The following is an 18,930-nucleotide window of genomic DNA, read 5'->3' on the forward strand; positions in this document are numbered from 1 at the left end:
TACATATCACAGTCTACTGGTGTCAACATTTTATCAGTTTGAGTGAAGTGTAGAAATCTTACCTACTTTTAAGTCCCTTTCCACTCCACCATTTATAATTGTCTTAAATATTTCCTCTACATATATTTAGAACTACATCAGACAGTGTTATAATTTTTGCTTCAATAATCAAACATAATTTAGAAAACCCCAGAGAATAAAAATCTATTATATTCATATTTTTACTCTTTTCATTGTTCTTTCTTCCTTCCTATGTTCCAATATTCCTTCTTCTATCATTTCTTTTCCATTTAAAAAACTTCCTTTAGCTATTCTTCTAGGGTAGGTCTGGTGGCAACAAATTCTGTTTTCCTTCCTCTGAGAATATCTTTATTTCTCCTTCATTCCTGAAGGATATTTTCACTGGATACAGAATTCTGGATTGGCAGTTATTTTCTTTCAGCACCTGAAAAATGTTGTACCACCTCCTTCTGGCCTCCATGGTGTTTGATGAGAAAACCACTGTCATTTGAATCATCTTTCCCTTATAGGTAAGGCTTTGTTTCTGTTTTGCTGCTTTCCAGATTTTCTTTTTCTTTAGTTTTCAGAAATTTGATTATGATGAGGCTTGGTGTGAATTTCTTCAGGTTTATCTGGTTTAGAGTTCAGACACCTTCTTGAATCTGTAGGTTTATGTCTTTTGCCAAATTTGAGAAATCTTTAGCCATTATTTCTTCAAATACTTTTTCAGTCCCACCCCCTTTCTCCTCTCCCTCTGGGACTTTGGTGACATGAATGTTAGATCTTTTATCATAGTCCCATGTGGTCCCTGAGGTTCTGCTCATTTTTTCAGACTAATTTTTTTTTGTTTAAATTGGGTAATTTCTATTGTTCTGTATTCCAGTTTACTGACTCTTCCTCTGGCCCCTCCATTCTACTGTTGAGCCCATCTGTTGAGTTTTTTATTTCACTTACTGTATTTTTCAGTTCTAAAATTTCCATTTAGTTTTTCTTTATTTCTTCTGTTTCTTTTTTTTTGCAAGGGAAGATTCACCCTGGGCTAACATCTGTTGCCAATCTTCCTCTTTATTTTTCCTCCCTGATTTCTTCTGTTTCTTTACTGAGACTTTATTTTTTCATTTGTTTCAAGCATTTTCACAATTGCTCATTAAAGTATTTTTATGATGACTACTTTAAACCCCTTGCCAGATATTTCCAACATCTGTGTCATCTCTAGTTGGCATCTGTTGATTGTCTTTTTCTTATTCAAGTTGCGAGTTTCCTGTGCTTGGTATGAGTGATTTTCTATTGTATCCTGAACACTTTAGATACTTTTATGAAACGCTGCATCTTATTTAAATCTTCTGCTTTAGTAGGCTTCCTCTGACACTATGCTGGCAAGGGAGGGGGACACCACCCCATTACCTCCAGGTGAAGGTAAAAGTCTACATTCCCCACTCAGCTGCCATTGACAGCCTGTGCAGAAGAGGGGAACCTCATTACTGCTGGGCAGGCATGGAAATTCAGGTTCCCTACTAGACCTTCACTGATACCACCCTGGCCAGGAACAGGAGTGGCACCTTGTTACTGCTCCCCATGTGGCCTCTTCCAACACACTGGTGGGTGGGCCTCCTTACCATTGAGCAGGGATGAAAGTCCTAGCTCCCTACTCTGCCTTCTCTGATGCTACCTTGGTGGGGTGGAAGGGGGTCCTGGTTACTGCTGGGCTAAATTTTTATTTTCATGTTTCATTGATTCAGCAAGCATGTATTTTGTGTTAATATGTGCCAGGCACTATTCTAGGCACTGGCGATAGAGATGTAAATAGGACAGGTAAAGGCCTTGCCCATCATAGAGCTTACATTCTAGTGGGGAAGATAGACAATAAGCAAATAAATAAATATTTAATGTTAGTTACTGATAAATTCGGTGGGGGTGCTGTTTTAGATAGGATGGTCAGTAAAGGCCTCCCTAAGGAAGTGATATTTGGAAATAGAGCTTAATGAAGTAAGGGAAGGAGTTTTGCAAAAATTGGGGTGAAGAACATTCTAGAAGAAGGGAAGAGCAGAATCAAAGACCCCGAGACAAAAATGGATTTGGGGTGTTTAATGTATATGTTTTAATGTGTATTAGAAAAAATTATAACTATCACATCAAACTCTTTGATTTCATAGATATCATTGCTTAGCATGAGGTTAAGTTAAGGAAAAAAAGAGTCTGTGTAAGAGAGGTTTCCACATAAGTGGTATGTGAATATGGTGAAAATCTAGACAGTATTGAAGTTTGGGAAGCAAATCTGTCTCTGAGGTAGATAATGTTATTAGCCCCATTTAACAGATGAGAGAACTGAGGCTTAGGGAGATTGATTAGCTTGTACAAGATCACATAGCAAGCACCATGTCTGACTAGGCAAGAGAAACAATAGAAAAAAATAAACAAATGGGACTACATCAAACTAAAAAGCTTTTGCACAGCAAAGGAAACCATCAACAAAACGAAAAGACAACTTAACAATTGGAAGAAGATATTTGCAAACCATACATCTGATAAGGGGTTAATCTCCAAACTATATAAAGAACTCATGCATCTCAACAACAAAAAAATCTAACAACCCAATTAAAAAATGGGCAAAAGACCTGAACAGACATTTCTCCAAAGAAGATATACAGATGGCCAACAGGCACATGAAAAGATGTTCAACATCATTAACTATCAGGGAAATGCAAATCAAAACTACAATGAGATATCACTTCACACCTGTCAGAATGGCTATAATTAACAAGACAGGAAACAACAAGTGTTGGAGAGGATGTGGAGGGAAGGGAACTCTCATACACTGCTGGTGGGAGTGCAAACTGGTGCAGCCACTATGGAAAACAGTATGGAGATTCCTCAAAAAGTTAAGGATAGAACTACCATACGATCCAGCTATTCCACTGCTGGGTATTTATCCAAAGAATGTGGAAATACCAATGTATAAAGATGCATGCACCCCTGTGTTCATTGCAGCATTATTCACAATAGCCAAGACTTGGAAGCAACCTAAGTGCCCATCAAGGGATGAATGGATAAAGAAGATGTGGTATACATACACAAAGGAATACTACTCAGCCATAAGAAATGATGAAATCCAGCCATTTGTGACAACATGGATGGACATTGAGGGTATTATGCAAAGTGAAATAAGTCAGAGGGAGAAGGTCATATACCGTATGATGTCACTCTTTAAGTAATAGATAATGACAACAACAAACACATAGAGACAGAGATTGGACTGGTGGTTACCAGAGGGGAAGGGGGGAGGGAGGAGGGCAAAAGGGATGATTAGGCACATGTATGTTGTGATGGATTGTAATTAGTATTTGGGTGGTGAACATGAGAACATGATGTAATCCATGCGGAAATAGAAGTATAATGATGTACACCTGAAATTTATACAATGTTATAAACCAATGTTACCGCAATAAACAAAAAAATAAAAGATCACACAGCAAACAAGTGAGGGAGCTGGAATTCCACGTGAGAAACTGAATATCATACCCACAGTTTAGAAGAGGAAGTATGGAATTTTCCTTCTGCCTGGTGGAGCTGCTGGTTGTTGCATACAACAAACCAAGAACTTTTGAAGAACAGTTGGAGGCCTCTAATGTGTTTAATTAAGCATTTTTTTTTCTGTTTGCCCAAAGTACTACATGCCTAAAGCAATTATATCGCTTATTCCCCTCCAGCCTTGAGCTCTAAAATAATCAAGGGCCAAAAGGGAGGTTGGAACTTATTAGAAAAAATAAGGTAAACCACTCAGGGTTCTGGAATGCCTAACTGTTGACAATTCTGTCAGTCGACCCAGAGGCCCTTTAACCAACTGAGATTCAGGTGCTGTCTTTAGCACAGCCGCCAAATCCAGCAGTGCTGAGGGGTGTTTTATGCCAGAGTAAGCAGGTCCAGCCTCCCTGGCCTTGCCACCGAGGGGCAACCTTTGCAGAATTCTCACCACAAAATTCCAGAGGAAGCTCTGCAGACATCCCATCCCGTGGACTCCTTTGCTGTACCTGGACAGGGACATCCCTAAGCCATAGTCAGGCCACCAAAGGGCTCTCAGTGTTTTGAGAAAGGAAAGCTTCTTTATAGGCTCCTGGTTTACCTACATCCTTCTGCCTCCTTGCAGTTCCAAGCGTATTTTGGAGGGAGATTTCCTCAAGATTTCTAAATTGAGTTAGAATGTCAAGTCTATTGTGACATGCAAATTAGCCCTGCTTGCCCGTTGGCAGCAATGCAGCTGAAGTGCCTAGAGACGGGCCATAAAATGGAAACATCAAAGTGATTAAATGTGCCCGAAAAGCATAATTGAGTGCATGAATAAGAGAAAATAAAACAAATTGATTTTCTCCAGTGCCAGAAAAACAGAATAATTGAGAACAAAATAATAGACTTTGAAGTAATCAAAGTGAGGAATGCACCATAGTGACATAGAAACAGCCAGTTGTGGGAGAGATTTATTGTGTTTCTGTTATCATTTTTACAACTTTAATTTCATTAGCTAATAAATACAAATCAATTGAAAAATCAGTCAACCAGAGAGGAGGCAGTCCCAAGCCGAGATTTTTATTCACATCTCTAACACAGGCTGAGGCGGTGATCCTTAATCTATTTTCTTAGGCACACATATCCCCCGTGAACTGGAAAACAAGTGCTGGGAGACCTCTCTGCTTTGGAGGTGATGAAGTTCTCTTCTGCCAGTCACTTTCCACATATAGGTTTACAGATTCAACTTTCAAAAGGGTCGCTTTTATACCCCGCCAAGGTTTCCAACACATAGAATTGCCTGAGTGCAGCGTCTTGGTTTACAAAGATGACGTTTTCATGGCACTGACCAGCACCTATGGTCTTACGCTGGGTCATTCTGAATTCATGTGGTGGTGGCAGCGGCAGCTACGGCAGCAGCAACAGAAGGAGCACCTGCCCCTCTTGCAATACTGCTGAGCATCTGTGGCTCACTGCTTCTATCATCATCCCCCACCCCTGCCACACACATGCACACACACAAGTGACACTGAAATCTAAAACCAAGAGGGCCAAGCAAGAGTATGCTACCCCTTTGGCTTCCAGCCTAGCGGTCATGATGCTGGGGAGGATCAGGGGAGGGGAGCGAGGCTGGGAGACTCCTCGTGCTGAGTGTAGCAGTAGCGCACTGGGGACATCGAGCTATGCTGGGACCAGGTGCTGGAAGATCACAGAGCAAAATAAGACCACTGCAGAACTATTTTTATGGCTCTTCCAAGGAAAGAATCCCTCCACCCCGCTCCTCAGCTGTTCACTGCTGGGCTCCGTGGCCCTTCACTTCAGCATCCGCAGTGATGGGACTCCAATTGCGGTTTTTCCTTTCACAGGCCCTTGAGCTACTCTGGCAGCTGTTGACACTTCCAGATGTTCATGACACACCCTACCTTCAGGGCTCCACAGTTAGAGGCCATGCCTTTGGCTCTAGTAGAGGTCTTTGGGGCCATTGGGACTACAAACCAGGGTGTGCAGGAGGAGTTGGCAGTGCTGAGACGGGCACCACTTGCTGGCTCAATCAGGATGGCATGGTTAATAGATTGTGCCTGCCAGGTAATTGGAGAATTTATCTTCCAGGAAGCACCTAGAAGCTGAAAGGAGTCTCTCTGACGTTCTGGTGGCATCCAAGGCCTAATCATGATGTACCTTGAGGTGAATAGGGAATGTTAGCATTTAGCTCCTTTGTGCAAGAGAGCAAGAGTTTGTCTCCAGGTCAGGCCTAAAATCCCAGCTTCCATTTCCCACTAGTGTTTGGGTGGAGCAAAATGAAGGAAATGGCTTTCACAACTCTAAAGCATTATACAGATGTAAGGCTGTATTATTCTTCCTACTGCTGCTATTCCCATTATCCTGGATTTCCCAGCCCAGAATTTTTGTCTGAAAAAGAAATGTGGAGAAATCGTATGGACCAAAGAACCTGGTGACTCCAAAACGGCTGGGAGACGTGGCCCAGCCCAGCGGATAGACCACTCCAGGCCGAGCTCCGCAGACTGGCTGGCTGGCAGGCAAGCAGCCCACTCCTGTGATGTCACCTCTACAGTTACTTGTCCCTATCCCTCCACATGGAGCCAGCAGATTTAGGCACAGGAGGGGAGAAAAAATGAATCATAGGCTATTTTAGAAATTGCTTCGATTCCATTTGAGACTGCAGTAGTCTCTTGCAAACTAAGACCAGAGCACCCTAACCATCAGGGTAATAGCCTTTAAATGCTGATATCCTGTAAATGCAGAAGCCTGGTGGGATTAAACCACAGCCTCAGGTTCTAATTCAGGTCAGAGGCAGATAAGTGGTAATTGGTGGTTATACTTAATTGTCATTGAAAGGCTTCCTGATGACAGGAGGGATCTACATTCCAAGGTAAGCAATACAGTTGACAATTAAGAGCTAAAAGTTAAATCAGCCATCCATATCAGCACATGTCCAAGGCTTCATAGAAATTCTTTGTTCTGCCATTGTTCCCAGGTAGAAAGACCCTCAAGCCTGGTCTTGATGGGGCAGCACCTGGGAAACTTACTCTAGCCTTAGATCACACTAGATGGGCCTCCTCCCCATCTTAAAGTCATTCAGAGGCTCCTATAGCCTCTAGGATAAGACCGTGGTTTTAGGCCCTTGATGATCTGGCCTCTGGCCATCCCTCCAGCCTCTTTGCCCCACCTCTCTGACCCTCATCCTGTACTCTGGCCACAAAAACTTTGCAGTTGACGTTATACATCCTACTCTGTTCCGGCTGCCTGGAACATTCTCTCCCCCTTTGCCCTTCAAGATGCCACCTCCTGTGAAGCCTTCCATGCCCTCTCTTTGTATGCTCTCAGCGGTCTGTACAGACTGGTATTTATTGCCTTGTTGCTATGAACTGTGATGTGTTTGTCTCCATATATGCCTTCCTCATCAGATTGAGAGATCCTTGAAGGCAAGAACTGTGTCTTGTTCTCCTCTGTGATCCCAGCACCCAGCACAGGGCCTACCCCATCGTCAACTTCAGGAAAGGCTTGTGAAATGAATGGACAGAGACGCGGACCAGATTGGGCTGAGGGAGCTGGATGGTGGGAAAGAGAGTGTGCAACATCCAAGATTCTCAGATACCAGAGGCTGGTGGCAGCAGGGCAGCCCGGACACCAGCTGTCCAAGAGCAATCCCTACAATGACTTTTCCCAAAATGTGCTTCATGTACCTATGTATGAGAGACAATTTGAAGTGACACAAAGACATAAAGTGAGTTGATATAAAAAAAATATTGTTACTATTAATACAGATGTTAAGTAGATATGACAACATTCCTTAAAAGAGTACTCATATGATGGAAATTTTGGAAACCATTTTCAACAGTCCTAAATTCACTTTTCTGTTCCTTTATGGTGCCTCTCAGCCTCCAAGGGTTCTGGGGTCAACCCAAGCATTCCTCCAAACTGCTATGATGCTGTCTTCAGAACTCATTTGCCACCTAGCCTGGTGGCAGGGATGCACCTTTTGTAAGTGTATGTTGGCACCTCAACCACGTCTATAAGGGCCTTAAGAGCAATGACCGTGCTCTAAGCCTCTGTGAACTGAATGGGAAAATGCTTTATCAGCTGCCCTGTAGCTCCACAGATGTTCATGCCTCCCATGAATATTTATTGAGGACCTATTATGTGCCAGGCCTTGTGGAGGGTGCTAACAATAGAGTGATGACCAAGACAGACCAGGTCCCTGCCTCACAGAGCTTGTGAGGGGAGATGGACAACAAACAAATAGACACACACGATGTTCTCAGTGTGCTCAGTGCACGGAGGAAAATAAAACAGGAGGGTGTGGTGGAAAATGAGTGACTGGGGGGTGGCCACTTAGATTGGGTGGTCATAAGCCCTCTCAGAGGTGACTTTTGAATTGAGACCTTAATGATGAGAAGAGTCACGGGAATATCCAGGGACAGAGCATTCCAGGTGGAAGTAATAGCAAGTACGAAGAAGGTGGAAGCCCAAAGAGGGAAAAATGACTTGTGTGTTCCAGCAAAACAAAGAAACCCCATGTGGCTAAAACAGAGTGAACAAGGAGGGTAGTGTTAGGAGACAGGAGACAAGGGCCAGACCCTGCAGGGCTTCGTAGCTAAGTAGTTTGTATTTTATTCTAGGTGTGACTGGAAAACATAGAGGGTTTTGAGCATAGGAGTGATGTGGTCTGACCTAAGTTTTAACAAAATACTCTGGCTATTATGTAGAGAATAGGTTGTAGGGGACGAGGATGGAAGCAAGGAGACCAATTTTGAGGCTATTAGCGTCATCCATGCAAGGGGTGACAGTGGTTTGCAGTAAAGTTATAGCAATGATGGATGGAGGGCAGTGGGTGGATTTGGAATATATTGTGGGAGTAGAGTTGATAAGACTTACTAATGGATTGAAAGGGAGGTTGTAAATGAAGGAGGAAATTCGGATGACCCCTAGTCAATGTCATGAAGGAAAAAAAAGCACAAGGGAACTGTTCTATATCTGCACTGTCCAGGACAGTCACCGCTAGCCACATGTGGCCATTTACATTTAAGTTAATTAAAATTAAATAAAATTTAAAATTCAGTTCCTCACTTACCCTAGGCGCATTTCAAGTACTCAATAGCCACATGTAATTAGTGCCTACCCTATTGGGCAACATAGATATAGAACATCTCCATCATCCCAGAAAGTTCTACTGGACAATGCTGCTCTACATTAGAAAGACTAAAGATTAAAGAATAAAAGACAAGCCACAGACTGGGAAAAATATTTGCAAAACACATATCCAATAAAGGACTGATATCCAAAATATACAAAAAACTCTTAAAACTCAACAATAAGAAAACAAACAAGCCAATTAAAAAACGGGCCAAAGACCTTAACAGACACCTTACCAAAGAAGATATACAGATGGCAAGTAAGTGTATGAAAATATACTCACTGTCATGTCACTAAGGAATTGCCAAATAAAACAATGAGTTACCACTGCATACCTATTAGAATAGCTAAAACCAAAACACTGACAACACCAAAAGCTAGTCAAGATATGGAGCAACAGGAACTCTTGTTCATTGCTGGAGGGAATGCAAAATGGTACAGCCACTTTGGAAGACAGTTTGGCAGTTTCTTCCAAAGCTAAACATAGTTTTAACATACGATCCAGCAATTGTGCTCCTTGCTATTTACTCAAATAAGTTGAAAACTCATGTCCATACAAAAACGTACACATGAATGTTTATAGCAGCTTTGTTCATAATTGCCAAAACTTGGAAGCAACCAAGATGTCCTTCAGTGGGTGAATGGATAAATAAAGTATGGTACATCCAGACAGTGGAATATTTTTAAGTGCTAAAAAGAAATGAGCTATCAAGCTCCAAAAAGATGTGGAGGAAACTTGAATGGGTATTGCTAAGTAAGTAAGCCAGTCTGAAAAGGCTCCATACTGTATGATTCCAACCATATGACATTCTGGAAAAGGCAAAACTATTGAGACAGTAAAAGGATCAGTGGTTGCCAGGGCTTTCGGGGAAGGAAGGGAGGGATGAATAGGTGGAGCACAGGATTTTTAAGGCAGTGAAACTATTCTGTATGATACTGTAATGGTGGACACATAACACTATACATTTGTCAAAACCCATAGAATGTGCAGCACCAAGAGTGAACCCTCATGTAAACTATGGACTTTACTTAATAATAAAGTATCACTATTCGTGCATCAGCTGTAACAAATGTACCACACCAATGCAAGATATTAATAAAAGGGGAAACTGCCTGCTGAGGTGGAAGTGGGGGGTTGGGGGGTACGAGAGCTCTCTATACTTTCTGCTCAGTTTTTCTTTAAACCTAAAATTGCTCTAAAAATAAAATCTATTGATGAAAAAAAGAAAGACTAAAGAGAGTGCTCACCAGCACCTAGTACCTGGCAAAGAACAGACATTCCATAAATGTTTATTGAATAAGTGGATGAACAGATGAGTCAGTCAGTGAATCAATAGAACCCAGGCCTCCTGAGTCCCAATTCAGTCCTCCTTGTACATTAGAGGTAGGGTGATGATATAATTTGTTGTCCAAACCAGGATTTTGAGAGTGAAATGGGGTGCCATGAGGTGTAAGTTAGAACTGTCTCAGAGATAACGCAGAGATCACAAACTGGGAACCTGTGAGCCACATCTTGCCTCCAAAATTGTTTTGTTTGGCCTCACATATCAATGTCCCACACAATATTTTTTAAAAATTTAAATCAGTTGTCTGTGTTTAACAGTGTGGAAACTTTGTATAAAAATGTGAATTTCTGACTTCTCTTGGAAAATGGAAAGATCTAGTCACACCAGGCCCGCATTCCCGTACAGTAGTGAATGGCTGGAGCTGAGTAGCCGCTGACCCATTTGTGAGCATGTACCTTCCTATTTGTTCACCATTCCCTGTTGTACCTTCTACTCGAGGCCAAGTGTGACTTGCCATTTATCATATCACACTGTTTTGGTTTTGTTTTCTTTTGTAATAGAGTTAAGAAAAAAGAAAACTATTTCTTATACTCATGTCATGATTCAAAGTAGGAAAAGAAAAAAGAATCAAGAGGGCTCCATATGTCTTGCCCCTCCTACCCCCCACCCCCACCCCCCAGTCTGCTTGACTCACATACAATACATTCTTGGCCTCTATAGGCATTTGAGTTTGCCCCCTCTGGTCTGTACTCTGTCTCCCAGGCCCCAGACCATGCTGGCCTTTAGAATTTTCTCAGGCTGCCGCCCACTGCTAAAAAAGTTAGATGTGAGGGGCAAACAATGGGCATTATTTAAGCTTACATTTTTATTGTTACCCAAACTCAATATTGCTCATCACCAACTTTTGGTGGGAATTATTTCTGTTGTTTTTCTTAATTGCCTCCAAATGTAACTGGAGAGTGAGACAGAGCAGCAGAGAATACAGTACCCACCTTTCCTTTCTGTGAACGTGTGTCGTGGGAACACTTGGACATGGGATTTTGTTCCCCCATTCATTGACTCATTCATCAAGCTCAGGCTATACTTACAGATGGAAAGACTCTAGCTTCACACCAGGATCCCCTGTTGGTTTTCCTCAGCAGAGATGACAACACTAGCAAAGGCCCGCCTGGAGATAGCAAAGTGTGGATGGGCATGTTTAAGCTAAGGTGTCAGACTTCGTTCATAGGTAGTCAGGAGGTGCTCAAGTTTTTTTGGAGCAGGGGAGGCGTGTGATCACAGCTAGCGATTGTGTGGGGGACAGCTCCAGAAGTGGAAGCACCAGTTAAGAGGCTATTGCAGTGACCTGAGTGATGAGAGGAGATGTGACTAAGGTGGAGGCAGTGGAACAGAAAGGAAAGGACAGATTTGAAAGACGTCTTGAGGTCAGGATTGGCAACTCATAAGATGTGGAAGGGACTTGAACTAAGAGATGAAGAATCAAAGATTATCCAGAGATTGTGAGCTTAGGGGCTTAAAACACCAAAAGCATGATCCAAAAAATTAACTTTTGCTTTGCAAGAGTTAAGAGAATGAAAAGACAAGTTACATACTGAGATAAAATATTTGCAAATCATATATCCAACAACAGATTTGTATCTAGAATATATAAAGAACTCTCCGAACTCAACAGTAAAAAGAAATCTAATTAGCAAAAGACATGAAGAGGATATACAGACAGCAAATAAGCACATGAAAAGATGTTCAACATCATTAGCCATTAGGAAAATGCAAATTGAGACCACAAGGAGGGATCCCTACACACTCAGTAGAATGGCCAAAATAAAAAGCTAGTGACACCATCAAATGCTGATAAGAATGCTGAGAAACTGGATCCCTCATGCATTGCTGGTGGGAATACAAAATGGTATGGCCACTCTGGAAAACAGTTTGGCAGTTTCATCTAAAACTAAACATGCAACTACCATATGACCCAGCAATTGTGATCTCGGACATTTATCCCAGAGAAATGAAAACTATGTGCACATAAAAACTTGTACATGAATGTTCATAGCAGCTTTATGTGTAATAGCCAAAAACTGGCAGCAACCCAGATGTCCTTCAACAGGTGAATGGTTAAACAAACTGTGCTATGTCCATACCAAGGAACACTACTCTGCAATAAACAGGAAAAAACTTAATGCACGCTACAACTTGGATGGATCTTAGGGCAGTATGGAGTGAAAAAAGTCAATCTCAAGAAGTTATATACTGTATGAGTCCATTTATATCACATTCTCAAAATGACAAAATTGTGGTGCTGGAGACCAGATTAATGGTTGTCAGGGCTTAAGGATGGGGAGGAGAGTTACTGTAACAAGGTAGCATGAGGGGTGGTGATGGAATAGTTCTGTATCTTCTTGTGGTGGGGGTTACATGAATCTACACGTGATAAAATTGCATAGAACAATACACTTACACACACAAATGAATGCATGTAAAACTGGTGAAATCTGAAGATGGTCTGTGAATTGTACCAATGTCGATTTTGTGGTTTTGATATTGAACAATAATTATGTAAGATGATGCCACTTGGAGAAACTTGTTAAGGATATTTCTCAGTACTTCTTGTTTTGTTTTTGTTTTTGTTTTTTTGCAACTTTCTATAAATCTATAATAATTTTAAAATTAAAAAGCTAAGTAACCGTGGCCGGCCCTGTGGCCTAGTGGTTAAGTTCGGCACGCTCCGCTTCGGCGGCCCGGGTTCAGTTCCCAGGCGCGGATCTACACCACTCGGTGGTGGCCATGCTGTGGTGGTGACCCACGTACAAAATAGAGGGAGATTGGCACGGATGTTAGCTCAGGACGAATCTTCCTCAGGAAAAAAAACAAGGAATGAACTATTGATACAGCTAAAATTTGCATGAAACTCAAAGGCATTATGCTGTATGAAAGAAGCCAGTCTTAAAAGGTTATATACTGTTTGATTCCATTTATATGACATTCTCAAAAAGGCAACACTTATAGTGATGGAGGTCGGTGGTTGCCAGGTGGTAAGAGGGGGAGGGGAGGATGTGACTGCAAAAGGATAGCACAGGGGATTTGGGAGGGTAATGGGACTGTTCTGTGTCAGAAATCTATACATGTGTTAAAAAGCATAGAACTGCACATACAGAAAAAGTCGAGTTTATTGTATGTTAATTTAAAAATTAAAAATAAAACTAGATAGGCAAGTGGGTGCTGATTTGTTTTTTCTTTCCTTCTTTCCTTTCTCCATTCATCCATTCAGCCATTTATTGAGCACCTACTATGTGTGAGGCACTGTGCTAGTCTTTGGAGATCAACCAAAAGTAAGACAGCTCAGGTCCCTGCCTCATGAAGCATTCTTCCTGTTTCAAGGGGGAGGTAGTCAGTAGGGTTTGGAGCCCAGTGTTTCTGCTTGGGGAAGTGGGGCAGGAGAAGGCTGCGGAGGGACCAAGTGAGCAAACTTTCATTCCTAGAGCCCACTGCTGTAGTTCAAGTGACTGCTTTTCCCTCAAAGACTCTTAGGCCTGAGGGCAGGGGAAAGCCCTCAATTCATATTTCACAGGTACTCACAAGAGAAAATGCTTAGGAAGGCGGTACCCTGCTAATGGGGGAAGAAAGGTTGAGGGTGGGGGAAGATTTAATGCAGTTAGTGAAGTGTGAACTCTGAAAAGTGTTGCCTGAATTTGTGTGTGTGAGAGTGTGTGTGTGTGTTTGTGACTTAAAACAACCATTTGTTTAACTCATGACTCGTGGATCAGCAGTTGGGCTAGGCTCAGCTGGGCAGTTCTTCTGCTGGTTTTAGCTGGTTCACCCAGCACTGCAGTCAGCTGGCTGTCAAAGGCCCCAGTCGCATGCCTGGTGAGTGACTGGTGGTTGCTGGGGTAACGGGGACATGTTTTCTCACCATCCAGCAGGCTGGCCTGGGCTTGTTCATATGTTGGGGTCTCAGGGTTCCCAAGAGCAGCAAGACAACAAGCCCCAAAATGCAAGTGCTTTTTGTGTGTGTGTGTGAGGAAGATCAGCCCTGAGCTAACATCTGCCAATCCTCCTCTTTCTTTCTTTCTTTCTTTTTTTTTTTTTTTTTTGCTGAGGAAGACTGGCCTTGGGCTAAATCCACGCCCATCTTCCTCCACTTTATATGGGACACCGCCACAGCATGGCTCGACAAGTGGTGCATCGGTGCACGCCCGGGATCCAGGCTGCCACAGCGGAGCACGCGCACCTAACCACTTGCGCCACCAGGCCGGCCCTGCAAGTGCTTTTTTTTTAACAGCTTTCTTGAAGTATAATTCACATATGTTACCTGAATTTGAATTTTGTTTTCTCTCCTGTTTGCAGGGAATCTGAAGCATGTGGTCTAGTTGACAAAAAGAGATCAGGTTTCCAGAGCCGAGGAGCAGTGCCTGTAATGAAGACAGCGTGTTTATGCGAGCAGTGTGTGGAATTTGTGACTGCAGGGGAAATTTGGAAGAAATTACTTCCTGAAAATTTCCAAGGGGCACCAAGTGGCAGCTGGCCTCCTGGGGTGAGGCAGGCAGGCACCCCAGAGGCCTCAGCTAGGCCTAGGGGAAGAGGGAGATTGCCAACATTTAAAGTGTTTATTTTTAAAAAACATATAAATGCCGTTTTTAATCTATGAAAATTATTTTTAAGTGAGTTGGGGAGGGGGGATTTTTATTTTCTTAAAGGAGGTAGACAGAAGCCGGAGGAAAGCGTGGAGCTTCCGTCACCAGTTTGTGGGGCAGGGGGATCTGAGAGGCAGGGTTTGGGCCTCACTACCATCCAGGGACAGCCTTGGGGGAGGGGGCCTGGTCAGCAGACTGGGAGGTGGGGAGAAGTCCACCTGTGTTGTTTTTAGAATTATGGATCTATTTTGTTTTTTAGTAAAATCTTTGAAAACCTACCTCTTTGTCCCATTGTCATTGTAACGTGCCACTGACAACACACACAGTTCTGACACATTTCCTCTCATTGAAGTATCAAGAATAACCCTGCTAGGGCCGGCCCCATGGCTTAGTGGTTAAGTGCACGCGCTCCACTGCTGACGGCCCGGGTTCGGATCCCGGGCGCGCACTGACACACTGCTTCTCCGGCCATGCTGAGGCCGCGTCCCACGTACAGCAACTAGAAGGATGTGCAGCTATGACATACAACTATCTACTGGGGCTTTGGGGGAAAAAATAAAATAAAATAAAATCATAAAAAAAAAAGAATAACCCTGCTGCTTCCATGTTCCGCTCTGGCCCAGCCTTGGAGGCTGACTCTGAGTGCTGGACCCCACTGAGGAACTATTATGTCCCCACTGAGTCCTGGGAACAGAAGGCCAAGCTCTGTTCTGTGCTGGAGCCTGTCCTGGGCTTACGGGAATACAGATGCTGCAACCGTGGCGTGGGTCTTGCTGGCACCCAGGGAGGAACTATCCTTGCCTGGGGAGCGGCTCAGGGATGGAAGGGGCAGGTGGCATGTCAGATCTAAGAGGGGCATTTTGATGGATAACGAGGATACTTCCGTGTCCAGTGTAGACAGCACACTTGATGAAAATGGGATACAGTTGTGATGCATTGGTGTTACTGTAACCTCGGAGGAGAAGGCAAGATGGCCTTCTCTTGCCATAAAATGGGGATTGGGGTAATGAGAGATGAGGAAGCAGAAGGGACAGCCAAACATCATGATTTTGTAATTTGATTCACCAAATATTTATGACGCTTCTTCAACTACTGGGACTGGGATGGGAGACACAGACCCGGCCCCATCCTGGCTGTCTAGGAACTTCCAGACAAAGCAAAGGAGGAGGGAAAGAACCAGATTCCAACATGTTTCGCCCTCGGTTACCCACATGAATCCAGAGCTGCGGGAGCACTGAGGAGAGAGCAACTCGCCCCAGGTGGGCGGCATCGCAGAACATTTCAAAGGGGGTGATATTTGAGCTGGGCCTTCTGGGTGAGTTGTATTTTCCCAGGCCTGGGGGGTGGGGGGGTGGGCATTCCGCAGAAGGGAGTGGAAAAAGCCTTGAACGTGTCCCGAGATGGTAATAGCCAAGCTTTTATTAAGCAGCAGCAGGGCGCCTGGTTGGCTAGGAATATCAGTCACTTCAAATGCCCACTATTCTAATTATACACTCTCGGCTTAAGGGCAGTCTTACTTATACCAAAAAAAAGGGGGGATAATAAAAAATGGAAGAGGGGGGAGGCACTGAAATGAGGCAGTTGTGGGCAGGAGGAGGCCAAAGAAGGCAAATGGGAACTCTGAATCCCCAGCCTGCAAGAGACCACCCGCCAAGGTTTGTCATCTCAAAAGCTTGCTTAGTCTGGTTTCGGCTCCCCTATCCCAGTCCTTTCTAGGGGACCCACCCATAAAGTCATCACCCAAATTCCTGTGAGGGCCTCAGCCCCAGAGGCAACCAAGTGGTAAAGTGGTGAATACTAGTGCCCCATTTTCCATTCAAGGGGAATGGACCTGAGTGAGAAGGAGCCTTTTCCCACTGGGCAGCCCGTGCCACCTTCTCCTCACCACGGCTGGCACTGTCGTCTGAGCCCCAGAGCAGGCTGGGGAGCTGACCCACTGCTGGGCCTCCCAGAGGCCAGGCCTGTTCCTGAGAGAGGGCAGCACCTCAGTGGCCTTCAGGATGACTTTTCATTTAATTCTTGTTGAAATTAGATAGATAGAACTAGGAATAATTTTAAAAACTATTAGGCATGGCATTCACAAAACAAGCAAGACAGATTAAGAGTTGATCTGCTCAGTCTAAACTCATCAACTTGTACACATTAAGTATGTGCAGCTCTTGGTATATCAATTAATTATACCTCAATAAAGCTGTAGAAAAAAAATTGCTCTGCTAAGAATTATCATAAGCCCCTAGGGGAAAAAAAGACTGAAAGAGATATATCCAAATATTAACTGAGGTGGGCTTCTGTGAAGGAGGAAGAGATAAGAATGGTTTAATTTATTTTTGTTCTTCCTACTTTTCAATATTTTCCAGATTTTGTGTAGTAAGCATGTTCTAGTTTTATAATATGAAAAATAAATAAACTTAAAAAAAAAAGAAGAATTGGTCTGCAGGGAAGTTACAGATCAAAGTAAATTCAAGACACCCACTGAGGAAGAGTTTGTCCTCAGGCCCTGGGGCTGTTCTAACCACGCAGGAGGTTCTGAGCTGGCAAGGAAGACCGGTCAGGCTGAGGGCTCCTGATTAACAATTCATTGGGTTGGAGAGGGTCTTTTTAGCTAAGGTGGCTTTAGGGTGGGGCAACTTTGTACCCAGTGTGAGCCTGCCTTCCCTTCAGGAAACGGCTGCCTTTGTACCTGCAAGGACTAGCCATAATAACCATAATAATGATGCAAAGCAAGCATTGGAATATGCCCCATTTTACAAATTGCTTTCATTTATAGCATGTCACTATCCACCCTGCTGGGCAGGTATTGTCATCCCCACTTCATAGATTAGGAAAGCAAGGCTACGAACTGTGAAATAAGTTGCCCAGTTGTAAGTGGCAGAGCCAGGAGGCAAGCCCAGCTGGAACTGCAAGTTCCCTTACTTTTTCCACTGCCCCACACCTAGCACCACTAAAATATTTTTAAACTATGACTGTGGAGTAAACAACTTATTGCTTCCAAAGTCCAAGCTGGACCAAGCCACGCTGCTCCTGGGCCCTGACCATACAACGACAACATTAATTGTGTGCTTTTCGGCAAGTTACTCGACCTTTCTGAGTCTGTTTCCTTAGTGTAAAGTGAGGTGAATAATTCTTGCACTTCTTGGGCTATTGTGAGTGCTTGAATTATCACAGATGGAAGGACTTTGAAAAGAGTCTAAAGCATTGTGTACAAGAGGGCCTGCCATGAAAACGAGGCCTGGAAAGGCCAACATCTGAGGGAAACAGTGCTCCCAGGAGATCCGCTGGCCTCCACTATCTCTGAGGCACGCACAGGGGCCAGAGAGAAGTTTAGGCTGTGTCTGCAACTCAAGGGTTAAGAAAATAACCATTTAAAAAAATAATATGTATATATTGGATATGCCTATATTTGCATAAAACATCTTTGGAAAGATATACAAGGAACTGGGGCACCTCAGTTGCCTCCAGCAAGGGGAACCAGGTGGCAGGTGGCAGGGGAGTGAGGGGGACTATGTTCTTTTCTGTACCTTTTGATTTTTGAACCATGTGAATGTCTTACCTGGTCCAAAAAAAGTAAATAAATAAATTTTTTTGAAAAAAATCCCACCTTTGGGGAGGTGGATCTGCCTCTGCTGCATTCATTGTGAGCTGTCACAGACAGAGCAGTATATTTCCAATTCTATATTTAAAAGACTCTATCTAAGGCAGAAAGATTTTATAAGAAAATCAAATATTGTCATTCAACAAAAAAGGAAGAAGAAGAGGACAAGGAGGAGGAAGAGAAAGAAGGAAAGCAAACAGCCATCTAGAAAGAGCAGGTCTTCACATCTCTAAGCCCCTACAGAGAAAGCTCCAGCAGCTCCTGCTCCCCTGTTTTTGCCAAGGACAGGTCCCCAGACCTCCTGCTCAGTGCTGGGCCCCAAGCTGCCCAGCAGTGCCTTAGCATGTGTGCAACGTATGCACCTGGGCCTCAGACTGCCTAGGTTTACGTCCCCTCCCTGTCACTCACTAGCTATGTGACATTGGCCAAGGAACTCACTCTCTCTTAGCCTTAGTCTCCTCATCTATCAAATGGGGATAATATCTGTACCTACCTCATGGTGGCGGTGGGGGGGGTGCTGTCAAAGTATCAAAGAGATAATGAAGGGAAGCACATAGTGGAGTACATACTAGAAAGCAGTATTAGACACTATTCCTATCCTAAATGGGAACCCAGTCTGGGCAGGGAATCTTCCTGAGGGTCCCTGGCTTCAGGAGTTAGGGAAGTAGTATGCAAATTCGTGTGACTGTGCATTTGTACATTCTTCTGGGGCAAGGAGCAATAGCTATTACCAAATTCTCAACACTCAAAGGGGTTTTTATGATCC

General features: G+C 43.5%; 1 protein-coding gene across 6 annotated transcripts in view; it reads left to right on the plus strand.

Annotated features, from left to right (window-relative positions):
• Positions 1-14,850, plus strand: part of HDAC8 (histone deacetylase 8) — a 236,281-nt gene extending 221,431 nt beyond the window's left edge. For 3 of the 6 annotated variants that reach the window (XM_087426794.1, XM_087426790.1, XM_004439829.3), the window contains one exon: positions 14,286-14,850. In XM_087426794.1, coding sequence (XP_087282920.1) covers positions 14,286-14,294 — 9 coding nt within the window. In that variant the 3' untranslated portion in view covers positions 14,295-14,850. Of the gene's footprint in view, positions 1-6,980; positions 7,271-14,285 lie in introns of those variants that run through there. The other 3 variants (XM_087426793.1, XM_087426789.1, XM_087426788.1) reach the window with 2 other exon arrangements.
• Positions 14,851-18,930: the final 4,080 nt, after the last annotated feature.

The sequence above is a fragment of the Ceratotherium simum genome, chromosome X (genome assembly GCF_057802395.1).
Source record: "Ceratotherium simum simum isolate JZ-2026a chromosome X, ASM5780239v1, whole genome shotgun sequence".
Lineage (NCBI taxonomy): Eukaryota > Metazoa > Chordata > Mammalia > Perissodactyla > Rhinocerotidae > Ceratotherium > Ceratotherium simum.